At 41.8% G+C, this 16,739-nt stretch overlaps 1 protein-coding gene across 1 annotated transcript in view; it reads right to left on the bottom strand.

Annotated features, from left to right (window-relative positions):
- The window catches only part of UBAC2 (UBA domain containing 2), a 175,336-nt gene extending 159,702 nt beyond the window's left edge, over nt 1–15,634 (bottom strand). The window contains exon 1 of the mRNA XM_012644452.1: nt 15,468–15,634. Within this exon, the coding sequence (XP_012499906.1) occupies nt 15,468–15,498 (31 nt within the window). The 5' untranslated portion in view covers nt 15,499–15,634. The remainder of the gene's footprint in view (nt 1–15,467) is intronic.
- Between the last annotated feature and the right edge of the window lie 1,105 nt (nt 15,635–16,739).

Raw genomic sequence — 16,739 nt, 5'->3', positions numbered from 1 at the left:
ATATACTAAGAAAATAACTTTATATGCTTACTTTTTTAATACTTAAAATGGATCTTTTTGGTTCCTCAAAACATCAAACATAGAATTACTATATGATCCAGCAATTCCATTCCTAGGAATATACCCAAGAAAACTGAAACAGGTATTCATACAAAAAGCTACATAAAAAATGTTCACAGCAGCATTATCACAATAGACAAAAAGTGCAAACTACCCAATGTCCATCAACAAATGGATGAATAAACAAAATGTGATATATTCATACAATGGAATATTGTTCAGCCATAAAAGGAATGGATCCAGATACATGCTACAACACGGCTGAATCTCAAAAACATTATGCAAAGTGAAAAAAGTCAGTCACAAAAAGCCACAGATTGCATGATTCCATTTATATAAAATGTCCAGAATTTAAAAATCCACAGAAATCAAGAGCAGATTAGTGTTTGTCACGGACAGGGGGGAAGGGAATGGGGAGTGACTGCTTAATAATACCGGGTTTCTTTTGACATGATGAAATGTTCTGGAATTGGAATATGGTCAGTATTAATTGCACAACAATGTAAATGTTTTGGAAGCCAATAACTGCACATTTAAAAATGGTTAAAATGGTGAATTTTATATTATATGAACTTTACGTGAATAAAAATACATATCTTTGGGGTATTAAAGACACTAACCACAGGTCTTGCAAAGCTCAGCCATGTGGGCTGCTGCAGAAGCATTCTAGCTGAACACAGACCATGGGGGAGCCACACAGCAGCTCCACCTGCTTGCACAAGGCAGGCATGTAAAAATACACACGTCAAAAAGCCCTGTGTGGTTCACACCCTCTAAAGGAGGGGCCGCCGTATCCTACCACAATGTTGGTTTTCCCATTTCTGACTACTGAACTATTTGGTAAACTTCTCAAGGTTCCCACAAGAATGAGGTGATTTGTGTCTCATAAAGTAACTTTCTTAAAAGTTTTTCATCGGAAAAGGGCTAAGCCAAAAATAAGGGTGGAAATCCACAAAAGTGCAGGAAGCCATGCATTGCAAGGACACCTTCTGCTTCCACCATGATTTATTCCTCAGGTCTCCGAGCTTCCTAGAAGAAAACTTAATGAAACTTTTCTTCAGTGACCAAGTTAGGGAGGAATGAGAGCCTCCTGGTGACCATCTCAACAAAGCCTGTCTGGGGATCAAAAGGTCCCAGATTTATTTTTGTTACACCTGTTTCCCTAGTGTATTTGGAAGTAAAACGCTGACAGCCATCCATGAATCAGCTCCTGTCCCTAACACACCAGGGAGAATTCAATGACACTGGATGCCTTCCACACTGCTCCTCATGCAGGTCCCCAAACAACTGGAGTGCCTGGTTTAGGACATCAGCCAAGAAACACTTGTTACTGCACCGATGGTTATAAAGTTTATCGGGAAAATAAACAGGAGAAAGTGCTAAGAAGTTTCCAGGAAAAAAAAAAGAAGGATTTGCCCCCTGGATATAAAAATGTGCTCTACATCTAAAATATTTAGACAGTGTGAATTAGGGTTGGAGAAAAAAGTGAGCAGTAAAATTTTAAAAAGAAAGTTTTAAAACAGCATAAAACACAGAGGCTTACATGCCAGAGAAAAGAGTGTCAAATCTGCAAGTCACTAATTATATATAAAAATAGTAAACGCACAGCTGTTTTAAAGCATCTATTGAAATATTAACAGTGGCAATCTCTGCTCTGTTCATGGAAGATTTTAATTCCTTATAAAAATTTATTTTAATAATTAGAAAAAATAATTATTAAATAGTTACTAATTCAGGAAAAAGGTCAGTATGGTAAATCTTAATGCACTGAGATGGGGCAAGTCACTAGGTATCTTCTGGTCTGTGAGCGGAGTCAGGAAGTGGTCCATACATACAGAACCCAAGCAGTGATCAAACAGGTTTAAAAAAAGTCACTACAAGAGGTCTTTCCACCTTTGAAAATAGGGATGCTACAAATTTTGAGAATAACAGACAATGCATTCATCTAAAAGTAAAAATGCAAAATATCTACGACAAAGATAATATAAAACACCATGGCCAGGAGTGGTGGCTCACACCTATAATTCCTGGCACCTTGGGAGGCCGAGGCAGGAGGATGGCTTGAGGCCAGAAGTTTGAGACCAGCCAGAGCAACAGCAAGACCCCCATCTCTACAAAAAACAGAAAAATTAGTCAGGTGTGGTGGTGCATGCCTCTAGTCCTAGCTACTTACGAGGCTGAGGCAGGAGGATCACTTGAACCCAGGTTGCAGTGAGCTAGGATGACGTCACTGCACTCAAGCTCAGGCGACACAGAGACACAACTGTCTCAAAAAAAAAAAAAAAAAAAGATAATATTAAACGCCAAAGTTTAATATTTTCTTTTGGGTCATTTACCTCCTCTTACTTCTCTTTGGTATGATCAAAGTACACAGCCATTTCTTTGTGGCAATGAATACCAACCAGGCTTGGGTGATTGTGCATTACCCTAAAATAATAATTACAGTATATATGGGTTACTTTATGCCAGGCACTGTGCTAATAAAAGCACTTTCCATGTAATACCATCTCAGTGAATTCTTACAGTAATCCTGCCACAGGAATTAATTATCCGAATACTCTAGGTGAAGAAACAAAGAAAGGTTAAATAACTTGCTGAAGGTTATAGCTAGTTAGTAGAGGGACTGGGATTTGAACCTAGTTCTGCTTGACTGTAAAGAAACAACTTTTTTTCTAATATATACTAAGAAAATAACTTTATATGCTTACTTTTTTAATACTTAAAATGGATCTTTTTGGTTCCTCAAAACATCAAACATAGAATTACTATATGATCCAGCAATTCCATTCCTAGGAATATACCCAAGAAAACTGAAACAGGTATTCATACAAAAAGCTACATAAAAAATGTTCACAGCAGCATTATCACAATAGACAAAAAGTGCAAACTACCCAATGTCCATCAACAAATGGATGAATAAACAAAATGTGATATATTCATACAATGGAATATTGTTCAGCCATAAAAGGAATGGATCCAGATACATGCTACAACACGGCTGAATCTCAAAAACATTATGCAAAGTGAAAAAAGTCAGTCACAAAAAGCCACAGATTGCATGATTCCATTTATATAAAATGTCCAGAATTTAAAAATCCACAGAAATCAAGAGCAGATTAGTGTTTGTCACGGACAGGGGGGAAGGGAATGGGGAGTGACTGCTTAATAATACCGGGTTTCTTTTGACATGATGAAATGTTCTGGAATTGGAATATGGTCAGTATTAATTGCACAACAATGTAAATGTTTTGGAAGCCAATAACTGCACATTTAAAAATGGTTAAAATGGTGAATTTTATATTATATGAACTTTACGTGAATAAAAATACATATCTTTGGGGTATTAAAGACACTAACCACAGGTCTTGCAAAGCTCAGCCATGTGGGCTGCTGCAGAAGCATTCTAGCTGAACACAGACCATGGGGGAGCCACACAGCAGCTCCACCTGCTTGCACAAGGCAGGCATGTAAAAATACACACGTCAAAAAGCCCTGTGTGGTTCACACCCTCTAAAGGAGGGGCCGCCGTATCCTACCACAATGTTGGTTTTCCCATTTCTGACTACTGAACTATTTGGTAAACTTCTCAAGGTTCCCACAAGAATGAGGTGATTTGTGTCTCATAAAGTAACTTTCTTAAAAGTTTTTCATCGGAAAAGGGCTAAGCCAAAAATAAGGGTGGAAATCCACAAAAGTGCAGGAAGCCATGCATTGCAAGGACACCTTCTGCTTCCACCATGATTTATTCCTCAGGTCTCCGAGCTTCCTAGAAGAAAACTTAATGAAACTTTTCTTCAGTGACCAAGTTAGGGAGGAATGAGAGCCTCCTGGTGACCATCTCAACAAAGCCTGTCTGGGGATCAAAAGGTCCCAGATTTATTTTTGTTACACCTGTTTCCCTAGTGTATTTGGAAGTAAAACGCTGACAGCCATCCATGAATCAGCTCCTGTCCCTAACACACCAGGGAGAATTCAATGACACTGGATGCCTTCCACACTGCTCCTCATGCAGGTCCCCAAACAACTGGAGTGCCTGGTTTAGGACATCAGCCAAGAAACACTTGTTACTGCACCGATGGTTATAAAGTTTATCGGGAAAATAAACAGGAGAAAGTGCTAAGAAGTTTCCAGGAAAAAAAAAAGAAGGATTTGCCCCCTGGATATAAAAATGTGCTCTACATCTAAAATATTTAGACAGTGTGAATTAGGGTTGGAGAAAAAAGTGAGCAGTAAAATTTTAAAAAGAAAGTTTTAAAACAGCATAAAACACAGAGGCTTACATGCCAGAGAAAAGAGTGTCAAATCTGCAAGTCACCAACAATGGCATTAGGCCCTGCGACTATGTGGGGCACTAGTCGGGTTTATACTTCTTAGGGATATTTTATACAAACATTAACTCTTTCATTAAATGTGAAAAGCAGTAATTGTTAAAAGCGCTAATTAGACAAGAAATACAATTTCGATGAAATAATAATTTTAAAAGCCAAAAGGGATTTAAAAAATTATGAATGTTACACAAAAATACGAGATAAATCATTCAACAGTAGAAAGAACTCTGAAAAAGTGAATTAGAAAGCTTGTAAAAAGTTTTGGACCCACATAATAAACTGTAAGAGAGAAGGAAAAAACAATTTTTAAATGGGGAAATGTGTGGTTAGTGGCAAGAAAATGTCTTTCTTGTAAATTCAAGTGCCTCAGGAGGCTAGGCAAGCAGCGACATAGGGGAAGTCGACAGCAAGAAGACAAGCACATGCTGAGTGTGGTGTTGTCACCTACCAACTCGGCCCTGATGCTGCTGGATCGTCTATGTGAGAAGATAACAAGTCTGGACTTTGGCCTGAAATACCCAATTTTAAAATGGTGGCAAGTAACTCTCCTCTGCCTCTCCTCACCACCCCAGAGAGCAAAGGAAACACACCTGTGTGGCCTATTTCCAAGCATGGCCTAGAGAAGCACACCCAAGGTTGTGTCTACTGGCAAAATACTAAGTCACAAAACGGCAAAAAGTCATCAAGCTCAGTGCGAGAAAGTGCTGCAGCCGATAGATGGGCAACGAGCCAAGGATGGTTCCCTGTGTTAGAAGACCCAATGGATCACAATCAACCAAAGGAGGTGGCAGCAAGGATGTCAGAGCTACAAAGACAGGCTCTAGAATAGCCTTAAGGATGAACAGGAGGACATACTTGCTTCAGCAGGTTTTTGATGTAGATTAATTTGGTCTGTTTCGGGAAAAGTTGGAAACAAAACACACATCTGCAAGGTGGAGAGACCTGAGTCTGATTTTAAAGCTTCTGGTGATCCAAGGGACCTCTCCCACTCCTAACTGGTGCAACAGCATAAGAGAACCAATCTGAAAATCCTTGGCAGTTTGGACTTCTACATGGCCTTTTCTATGTGGCCTAACCTGCTTGCGAGATGAGGTACCAGAAGCTGCTAACATCTCCAACCACTGGTGTTGAGAAAACTGCCTAGTTGAAGGGGAAAAGCAGCCCCACTTAAACCCCAAACATTAAAATTAATCCAAAAAGGAGTCAAAAAAAGAAGAAAAAAACAATGAAATCAAAAAGATAGCTAGATAAAATTCCAGTTTAAGACAGCAGACTCAGGACATTAGTCTACTTTTCCTCCCTTGTAAAGTGTATACTGAAATAAAAGAACCCTCAAAACACCAGAGAAATGTGTCCTTTCAAATGAGTCCAGAGAACTAATCAATAAATACCAGGCCCTGGGGAGGAACATAGGCAATTATCAGAAGAATTTAGAACATTTCTCAAAGTTCAGCCATTCCCACTACAGCACAATTTCTGCCATGTCCCAGTACTGCCTATCCTATTATTTAATATTTTTAAGTCACCTTACTATGACTTACATAAGAAACACATTTCAAAAGTAACTTCCTATCATTACAGTAAATGGAAAACAAGCGTCACATTGTCATCAGTAGGTGCTAACTATAAAAATAAACTAATAACAAAACAAAGTTATTAAATTCTAACTAAAACAGTTGCTGATGGAAAGGTCTGGGCAGGCCCCCTGTCCTCCTTGTTACAATGGGAAACTAGCCACTATGAGAGGTCTTTCAGACTACTGCCAAATCAAGATTGTCCCTCTGACTGATACAATCAGGACTAACCAGACTGAAAAGGGAGTCATCGTCTTACTTGTGTTTCAGTGGTATCTACATACACCATCCAGTCAGCCCCAGGAGTGTAAGTGCCACCAAATAGGCCTGATAGCCAGGCCTCAAAACCCATCCCTAAACCCACTCTCTCACATACTTTCTCACAGCCATTCACTCTACCACCCTAGCTGGAAAGAAGGATTGGCCCCCAAAATAAAACCCTAGAAACTCTCTCCAAAGAGGGCAATCTGCTTAAGGAGGACACTGAGGGGGTTGGAGGTCTGAGAAAAAGTAGGAGAGAGCTTGGGGCAACTTCAAACCTCCAAAGATCACAGCCTGGGGTGACAGGAAATGGAAGGGGATGGAAATAAGAAGGGCAGCTTCGCTCAGAAGTAAAATTCACAGAAGGTCTACATAACTTCGACAGCTGCAGGGGTTCTTGCAGTCCTCTGCCCACCGCCACCTGCTCTCCACCTCTGCACCTGTATGGAAACCAGCCTAGTCATTTGTCCTGCATACTTGAACAGAGCATACAGTCAGCCCTGCCATTTAAGGTTTGGGCCTCTTCAGGGAAAAGATCTACCCACGAACAAAGAGGAAACCCACACAAGGTGCTTAAGAATCCAGTCATTTAGTACCGTACAAGATTCACCAAACAAGGATCCAGAAAGTTCACCATCCGTGTCCTTCTATGAAAAAAGTTTACTCCAGGAGGGATGCCCGGAAAAACAAAAACAAAGAAGGTGCCAAAGATTCAATAAATAGCAGTAGTTGAATGTGAACTTAAAGTAGTGAAAACATATCAAAAGAAATTAAAGAGACTCTTTGAAGCAGCACAGGTTTTCTGAGCTAGGGCTATTTCCTTCCATGACTCTAATCACAGCCTTGGTTCTGCAATAAATATACAATCACAATAATGTTAGTATAGTTATTGGTTTTGACTTTCTATATAAAATCAACCTATAGACAAAGCATGGAAGGCTTAATTACCATTACAGAACAGACTATAAACACACCAGCATACATATAACACAAATTAGCAAGTATAGAAAAGAGGTATACATGTTCCTGGGCTAATTTCTTATTTTCACAGAATTCAGTGATTGTGCCAAAAACTGATACATCAAAAACTAAGCGTTCTGTCCATTACTTAAAATTATTAATATAAAGGTAATCACTACAGGTGGTAACCAAACCAAAACTGAAAGATGAATGGCTAATGAACACAAAAGAGAAAGAAAGTTCACTTTCCCAGGCATTCAAGGAAATGTGAACATCATTTTTTAATCTCTCAATTGACAAACATTACTTTAAATCATCATGCTCAATTGTTACAAGAGTTTGGAGAACAAGATACACTACTAAACTGCTGAAAAGCATAAAATGATACATCCTTTCTGCAAGGATTTGGCAATACAGATCAAAAACTTTAAGATGCTCCTACTCTTTAACCCTGTACTTCCACATTTGGAACAATTTAAAAATTATTTAATAATTACTAAATTTAATAATTTAGTAGAATAATTTAGAAGAATGAGCACTAAATTATGAACAATGGTTATTTGGGTGGAGGAGTAATTATGTGGGCCTAGTACTTTGTACATTATGTATAATACTTGCATAATTTTTGAATTTTTTTCAGCAAGCATATTTCAGTTTTATAAGGTAAAACAAAAATAATGTTAAAAGTCAGCTTTGAAGATTATTAATGACATCGGGTAAATTCATCTAAGAAGATTAAACGAATAAAGCAGAATACAAAACTGTGTCTAGCCCCAACTTTGCTTTTAAAAATGTTTATAAACATACACACATAAAGGAGGAAAAAATTTACACAACAGCAATATGTAAATAAGGATCAAGTCCAGGTAGTATAATGAAATGGATTTTATGTTTCTTCTTCTAACCTATCCCCAATAAGTCTTAGAAACAGAGAGTTAATAGAGTTAAACAGATTTCTTTGTTGCAGAGCTGCTACAGGTCTTTGAAGTGTTAATTTGCATTGCCAATGTTAAACAATATAGCCAACAACATTATTGACCTACTTGGCTACAGAATCCTTTCCAATTTTAGTGCCATGTGCTTTCCACTGTATCATGCTACACTGAAGGGACTATATTGACTGGGAAATGACTGAGAGCGATGACAATATAACTTATAAATTCTTAGGGAAAACATCTGGGAAAAAGAATCATGATTTAAGTAAGGGTTACATTCTAATGTAATTATAATTCTCAGCTATACTCATAATTTAAATAAGGGTAAGACTTCAGGAGCCCTTCATAGCACCTGTGTTCCACAAAGCACATTACAAAAACACTAGAGTAAATTATTTAGGAGACACGCTTTATCAAGTTTCACTTCTTAAAATTCTATGGAAATGCATTTTTAAAGTAGCTTGATGTAAGGTAGGTTCCCCTTTCATTACTAAAACTGATATTAAGACAAGTTGAAAATGGGAAAAGTTGGAGAAGGAACATAACTTGATGAGGGTGGAGAGGAGCATCAACAAATAAAAATAACTATAGACAACTAGCTACTACAGAAAGATCCTAATTAGGTCATAAAACATCTCTACTAAAAGCAAACCGGACCTTGGTTCTGATGTGGGAAGAAAGACGAAGACCTGTGGATTGAAGGCCATCAGAAGGAACGTGGCACAGCACACAAACAGGCAGCTGCCCCAGTCCCAAGGAGAGGAATGAAAAGCAACTTGCCAGGACACAATGCTGCTTTCCACGGCTGGGACACAGCTCCACTGCCAGCCTGAGCTACTCTTCATCATGCGCCTATGAGAGATACAGAGAGATAAGCTGAGCAGCAGCAGTGTGCAACACAGAATGTGGGGCCAGGGTGTCTGGGTTCAAATTCTAGTCCCGCTCCTCACTAGCTACGTGACCTTGGGAAAGTTACTAAAATGTCTGTGTCTCAACTTCCTCATTTGCAAATTGGGGAGAATAACCATACCTATCTCACAGGGCTGTTCTGAGAATTAAATGAGTTAACTTATGTAAACTGCTTAGAACAGTGCCTAGAACACACTGTTTTATACTAATAACTCACACTAAGAAAGTGCACAGATATGTAGAATTCTCATTTAAATTATGTTTCTTTTTCCCAGATGTTCATCCTAAGGTTTACAAGATATATTGCTACTGTCATTTTCGATTAAAGGGATTAAATTTACATCAATTTAGTCCCTTTAATGTGGTGTGATACAGTAGAAAGAGTACAGGCTTTAAAGGCAGGCAAATCTGGGTCAAATCTCAGCTCATCCATGTACTACTAGCTATGTGATCTTGAACAAATTATTTTCTGAGCCTCAGTGTACTTATTTGCGGGAGCTGGAGGGAAGAATAACAATACCTGTCCTCCCAGGGCTGCTGCGGAAATAAATGAATCACTTAAGTAAAGCAATTTTTTCTCCCTTAAACTGCTGGTAGAGTTTTAAATTGGTACCACCCTCTGGGTTGGAATTTGGCAGTATGCACCAAAAGTTATAATACACTTTAACTTTCTTTCACTTCTAGGAATGTCTGAAAATTAAGATGCTCAGTATTACTATAATAGAAAAAAAAAAAGGAGAGGAGAAACAACTTAATTCTGCAAGAACAGCATACTAGGGAAATGCTTATTATGACAAAGGAGAAAAGCAGAATAAAAAAGAATACATAGTCATTATGATTACATTTTAAAAGATTCTGTTGAGTGAAATAAAACTCACAAAATAGTATGTAGTGTGATAAATTTATTCTTACTTATTCATTTGGTTATCCATTTTTGCACTAGAAAAACAGTATAAACTCTAAAATGTTAATAAATGACATTTTATTTCTTCCTAGTGCTCTTCTGCATTTCAGAATTTTTTTTGATGAACATGTACTTATTTTATAATAAAAAAATCAGTTAGTTTAAAACAAGAACATAAAAGTTTAGGAGAAGATGAAGAAAATTAACGAAATGCTAACCGTGTTGTCTATTTTCCAAACTGTCTATAGTGTCTTAATTTTACATTTTTTAAGGCATCCTCCCTTAATCTTGTCCCTCCCTGGTTAACGCTTATCTTTTTTTCTTGGCTAAAATTTATGAATAAATAGTATATTACTTGGTAGTTTCAAGAACACAATCCCCAAAAAACTTAACAAATGCAGGGAATAGCTTTTCCCGAAGAGTCAAGCTTTCAAGGCAGCTGTGCAGGGTTTGGGCAAGCCAAGCCTGGTCAGAGCAGAAGTGTATAAACTCTACAGTCACCCCTGAAGAAGCCAGCCAAATGATTCTTGGCCAGCAAAACGGAAAAGTAAAAGATGACAAAATTGGGAGTTTCTACTCAGACACCAAAATACAAGGGCTGCTGCCTACCAAAGGGAAGCTCCACACCAAGACGCAGAATTTACAAAGCAAATGAATTAAAAGCGGTCCTGGGACTCTAAGACTCCTCTCTGCCAGACTGTGAATACAGAGTGGGAGTGGAATGCGACATTTCTCTATTTTGAAGACAGGGCACTGGGGGGAAGATTTGTGGAGTGAACCACGGGAGTGCAGAGCACAGCCACGCCCCCACAGCAAGCTGCCTGGGGGTCTCAATGGCCCTATTCCATGAGCTAAATATGTGAGCCCTCTAGCTGATACTAAAGAAAGCTGATGCAGCCTGAGCAGTAAACCAGGGGGAGAAGCTATGCTGACCACTGGGACTGACATGCAAGCCAGGGCAAGGGATACACAGTTCCAGCAGAGCCAAGGTGGGCCACATGCAAGAGCCAGCAGAGGGATCATCTTTGGTTCAGTCCAACAGTGCCCCCAAGCAGGCCAAAAGGACCCCAGCAAGAGGAAATTGTAGGTAGATCTAAGTTCCGAGGCGCTGAGGAAGAGTCACCAAAATAAATCAACCAAAATACAGATGCGTGGAGGTCAAGGGGGTAAGCAGGTATGGGAGTCTGTAAGAGTCCCTCAAGAACCCAGTAGAGCACATGCAGGATGAAGAGTCAGCTTTAACCATGTGCCAGGCTCAGGGAGCCACAGAAGAACCACCTGAGCTCCTCACCATTCCTTCCTCTTCCTATTCCAGCCAATCTAGAACCTGGTGAGCTCAGACAACAGGAAATCTGCAGGAAAGAGTGGAACAAAAAGCAGCAGAAGCCAATCACACCCCATTCTGAAAGCAGGTGGTTGCCAACTACAAGTCTTAACTGGGAGAAAGTAGGAGGAAAAGTCTTACCTTTGAATGGAGACTGAAGTGCTGATTAATACACTGAACTGGATACTTTTAATTTTTAAATTGAGCCTATGTTTCAAGACTTTTATTACATAAGATCACCACCACGACTTGCATGTAGGTGCGATCTTTTCTTTGCTACCAAATCCTGAGAACCTAGGAGAATGGCTGGCCCACAGGACTGCTCATTAAGTATCTGCTGAATTCAATGAATCAAAGAGTGAAAGGAAAGTCATGAGGCCTTTTCATAAAGGCAAAAAGCTTCCCCAACTGAGTACATTTTAAAGAGACAGTAAGAGACAAAATTAAACATTTGCTTGATCATCTCTCACAAGTTATATATTCAACACCTTGAATGCATATTTAAGGAAGACTATGTCAGTAAGAACAGGGTCTGTTCCTCCCTGAAAGCACACAAAAAAAAAAAAAAATAGAGCCACAGTGGTAAATGTTGTCCATTTCAGCATTCTCCTGGGGACAGAATTCAGGTTCCTGAGGCAGGACCTAAGCTGAAATAAAGGTGGGGGAGAATAAAGACCCTGAATCACCCCAGCAGTCCTTATGGCTCGCCTGTCTCTACAGTGAATGACCGTCCCCACCACAGGCTGACACCATGGACCTTGAGTTCATCAAACTTTTCTAATTGCATCTGATCTAAGGCTCCCAAACAAATGTTTGAGATCAAACAACAGTTTCACTCAGAGCAGCTTTAGTGGTGCGGAGGGGTGGGGGCCACAGCCAGCCTAGAACAGGTGAATACACTCTGTGAGTACGCAAGGACACAGGTGCCAGGTCTCTGACAGTCTGGACGAGACTACAACTAGGGCAATAAACTACAGCTTCTAGACTGGATATGAAGAAAGAGATGCCACAAATGGTATTAAAAATTCAGATTTCTGAGGCCCACATTAGCCTTTCTGAATCTGACCCTCCAGGGATGGGACCCAGGGATGTATACATTCAGAACGTACGTGGTTGATTTTTTGCAACCACGACACAGGCAGCATTTGGAAACCACTGCTCCGTCACTAGGAGTAATCCTCCAAATTCTCCCCACGGCAATGAGAAGCACACCTGCCTTGGGTGATTTCACCACACACCTCTCAGGCACTGCTCCCTCCAGCCATATCAACAAGCCCCTAATTCATTTCCTCTTGCCTCTCTACCAGGCCCCACCCAGGCTCTGTCCCTCACAGAGACCCTCTCCCCACTATTATATCTGACAAACTCTTGTTCATCCCTCAAAAACCAGCTCAAATATCACCGACTTTGGGGAGTCTTCTTTAACAACTGTGCTTCTCCCCCCACCAGCCAACCCCCTGCAAGAAACCCACAGCACCAAGCAGAGAATTTGTTTAATTTCCTTTTTCCCCAATAGACAATGAACTCCTTGAGGGTGGAAATTATACCTGGAATACATTAGACATGCAATTAATGTTGGTTGAGTCCATTGTTATACACTGAATACACTGTGAGGTGAATAAGCAATGGGAATACTTATTAATAAATGGAACAAATTATACATATATTACTCAACATAGAGCCAAGTGATAACATTGGTCTATAAGCAAGGAATCTAAAATAAGTCATGAACACTGTTTCTATGCATTTTTACCCAATCACAATGGCATGACTGGGCAGACAGCAATACATTTTCAAAGAAATGATCACAAATGCCCTCCCTCTGATTTGCTGCTCAGGCTGCATCAGCTTTCTTTAGTACCCTGAAAACACCCTGCTGTGCCTATTTTCAGAGACTTTGTGCTTGCTATTGTTCCCTTTCTTCAAAATGAAGATTTTTCAGCAAACTCTGACATGGCTGGCTCCTTCACACCATTTGGGTCTCAGCTCAAATGTCACCTTCCCAGATATCTTCCCTGACCATGCATGCTAAAGCAGTACCGCACCCTAACTTCAGTCACTGCCACTACCCTCTTATTTTCTCAACATTCATCACTACGTGAAATCAAACTGATTCATTCACCTGCATGATGTTGGTCCCCTTTACCTTGTTTATCACTTTATCCTCTGGACATGGACAGTGTGTGGCTTATATGGGTACTTAACAGACACTTGTTGAATGAATGGGAGAGAGAATGAGAGAGAAAAGTTCAACACTAAAACATCATTACGTACTAGTCACAAAATGTGGGAAATATGCAGGTGGTAGGAAATGACGGGGATTTCTCCGTTGAAAGAGGCTGTTATTCAGCACCCATGGGGCAAGGGCAGGCAGATGTATTATCTTTTTTCAGGATACTTAGGATCAGAACTTTGACTTGCCAAAGGGCCACACAACTTCTTAAGGAAAGGAAATCACTTCTCTCTCAGTGGGTAGCTTCACCAGAGAAAAATTTTAAAGCCAGATAAGTGCTAACACACATACTTGCCAAATGACCTGTCTTGGAAAAACTGTACCCAAACTCCACTGTAAGCACCGTAAACACTGGGCAAGACTTGTTCATTGTTGCATTCCCAGCATCTAGCACAGTTCAAAGCCCACAGTAGATGCCCAAAATGTTTGTAAAACGAGCACACAAGACACAGCCTTCTGGGGAATGGTCATCTTATTAACTCTTACACTGTGGATGCACTTATTTTTAGAAATAGGCCAAGACAGCTGAGAAGGGGGTCCCTGTCCTAGGCCTCTCATGGGGCAGCAATCTAGCTCCCAGAATTCAATACTAACCAACCTATGCCATACATAATAAAGTATTACCTTCCCCTGAGTCACCCTGTATCAAATTTGAATACGCTTTGCCAATACAATCTAATGACTAATACAGTACAACAATCAATAACAGATTTCTCTTAGCTTTTTAATTTTTTATGTATTTTGGTCAGCAATGATAGCTCAAAATGCTGAAAGAACAACTAAAATTGAAGAATTCTACTACTAATTTCATACCCACTAGTGTATGGCTCACTGTGTCATCCCAGGAAAACCACACCACATTCTTGAACTGTTTGCTTCATTGACAGGAAGAATGCTCTTCATCCAAAGGGTAGTTTCAGGAAGATCAATTAGCTAGTAGTTGTAACATACCCTGGGTCCAATACATGAAAGATGCTATAAATCAAGTTAATTATAAAACAAGGGAAATCATAAATATTGAACTCATTTCAAAACCTGAGAAGTCAGAAAGATTTAAAATTATGCCCGTGCCTCTGATACTAACTCACTGCCAGACTAAGACATGTATTCTCAGAAAAAGATTCATGACATTCCCAACAGATCTTCAATATGTGGAAATATCGGATGTTTCTGTACTCTGGCAACGTTCACTTCACAAGTACAAAGATACGAAGTACTAACAGTGACAAGCAATTGCAAAATTATAGCTGTTCAAATAGTTCACTCTTGCTGTATCGGTGCCTAATCTCAGTGCTGTTTGGTTAAGATCCATCTTATCGAGAGTCAATTAGACATACTCAATGTGAGAAAAAGCTGCTTAAAAGGCTATATATATACTTCTCCGCCCCCTACCCGCTGATACTCCAGGAAAACAGAGCAAAATCCAGCAGCAAAGTGTGCACTCTCTCCAAACGACTTCCTAACTTCCCTCCACTTTAAAGCACTTTAATCAGTTTTTATTTATCTAAAACTCTTCAGGGAGACTGGAGAAGAAACACATCTAAATCAAACTGAGGGCTCAGTTCTTAAAGCAGAGTTGAAATGTGCATGTGGCGGACAGTCAGTTCGGTCCTCAACACCCTAAATGAATGGGACAAGGTGACCGGGAAGCGGGCCGAGGCGTCCAGCATCGCCTCCAGCGGGACAGCCTCTCCTTTGGGCAACCGGCATGGGGCCGGGCCACGAGAACGCAGGGAACCCAGCCCACCTGGGGCTCACAGATGCGGGCCGGGGCTGGGCGGGACTTAGCGCCCACTCGTCCCTCCAGACGGTACCCGCTGTCCCCAAGAGCAGGAACTACCAAGGTTCGGGAGCGGGGCTGGAGGGTCGGCCCCCCAACCTCCTGCAAACCCGAGGATCCCCGCTGCCCCCAGCCTCCTCAAGCAGGTGCCCAGGGTGGCGTGTAGGTGGCGGCCAGGATGGCGGTGGCGGGTACTCACAAAGCCCACTGGAGCCGGTGCTGGTGAACATGGTCCCGCCGGGCCAGGAGCCCCCGCGGGGGCCAGGGGGAGGGAAGTGGAGATGGGGAGCCCGGCGACTGCGCAGGCGCACTCCCGGCGGGGCGGCAACTCGGGAGCCCCGAGGCCTCTCCGGGGCCGCCTCACGAGGGGCGCATGCGCGTCCGTGGCGCACCCTCTCGGTCAGCGTCCCCCTCTTCCTGCCGGGGAAGGGAAGTGCGTCCGGGTGGGAGGGGCTTGCCTCGGGGTTTTCAGATAGCTGAGGGAGTCGTTTGGGGGAAAAAAAAAGAATGGGCGGCACGGGAGGAGCGGAGGTGTAGCTCCCAGGGGCCGCACACTTGTGGCCCAGTGCCGCCCCACGCCTCGTGGAGCCGCGATGGCAGCAGATTCCTCTGGAACGCCGGCGCTGGGCACTCCTGGCGACCTCTAACCTCTCCCGAGACTGAATATCGCCCTCCCCCTGCCCCACTGCGCACGCTCAGTTTTTCCGGGTAGTTTCCGCAGGCTAGCTCCCTCGCGGGCTGTTGACGGCTGTAAGGGCAGAGTGGGAAATGTCGCTCCAATGCGGATGGAAGGAGAGCGGGAACTGGACGTTCCTTTCCGTTGCAGAGAGCGGGGCCATCCAGCCGTTCCCACGTGGGTCCCGCGCAGGATCCGGACAGCCAGAGCCAAGTGTTGTGGTCCCGGGAGGCCCCAGCGCGCCGCGGAGGCCGGTGGCCAGGGGTGGCGTGGCGAGTTGGGCAGAGCCACCGTGCTTTCCTGACTAATGCCCTGGCGTCCTTCCAGACTCAGGCCACGTAATTTTTTTCCCTAGCAGAATGAAGTTACTCTTTGCTAGAGTCAAATCGCGATTTTGTAAATGAGTTTAAGCCTGAAAACTAATTTTATATTATGCAGTCGTTAAAAAAGTTTTTCAAAAGTCGATATAGAAGTAGAGAGTAGGGCCGGGCATGGTCGTTGACACCTGTAATTATAGCACTCTGGGAGGCCCAGGCAGGCGGATTGCTTGAGCTCAGGAGTTAGAGACAAGCCTAAGCAAGAGTGAGACCTTGTCTCTACCAAAAATAGAAAAAAATTAGCTGGGCATGGTGGCGTGGACCTGTAGTCCCAGCTACGTGGGAGGCTGAGGCAGGAGGATGGCTTGAGCCCAGGAGTTTTAGGTTGCAGTGAGCTATGATGATGCCACTGTACTCTACCCGGGGAGATAGAGTGAGACTGTTTAAAAAAAAAAGAAGTGGTAAAACTGGTTACCAG

Source organism: Propithecus coquereli, unplaced genomic scaffold (genome assembly GCF_000956105.1).
Source record: "Propithecus coquereli isolate 6110/MARCELLA unplaced genomic scaffold, Pcoq_1.0 Scaffold212, whole genome shotgun sequence".
In the NCBI taxonomy this organism is placed as follows: Eukaryota; Metazoa; Chordata; class Mammalia; order Primates; family Indriidae; genus Propithecus; species Propithecus coquereli.
This window is presented reverse-complemented; position numbering and strand designations above follow the sequence as displayed.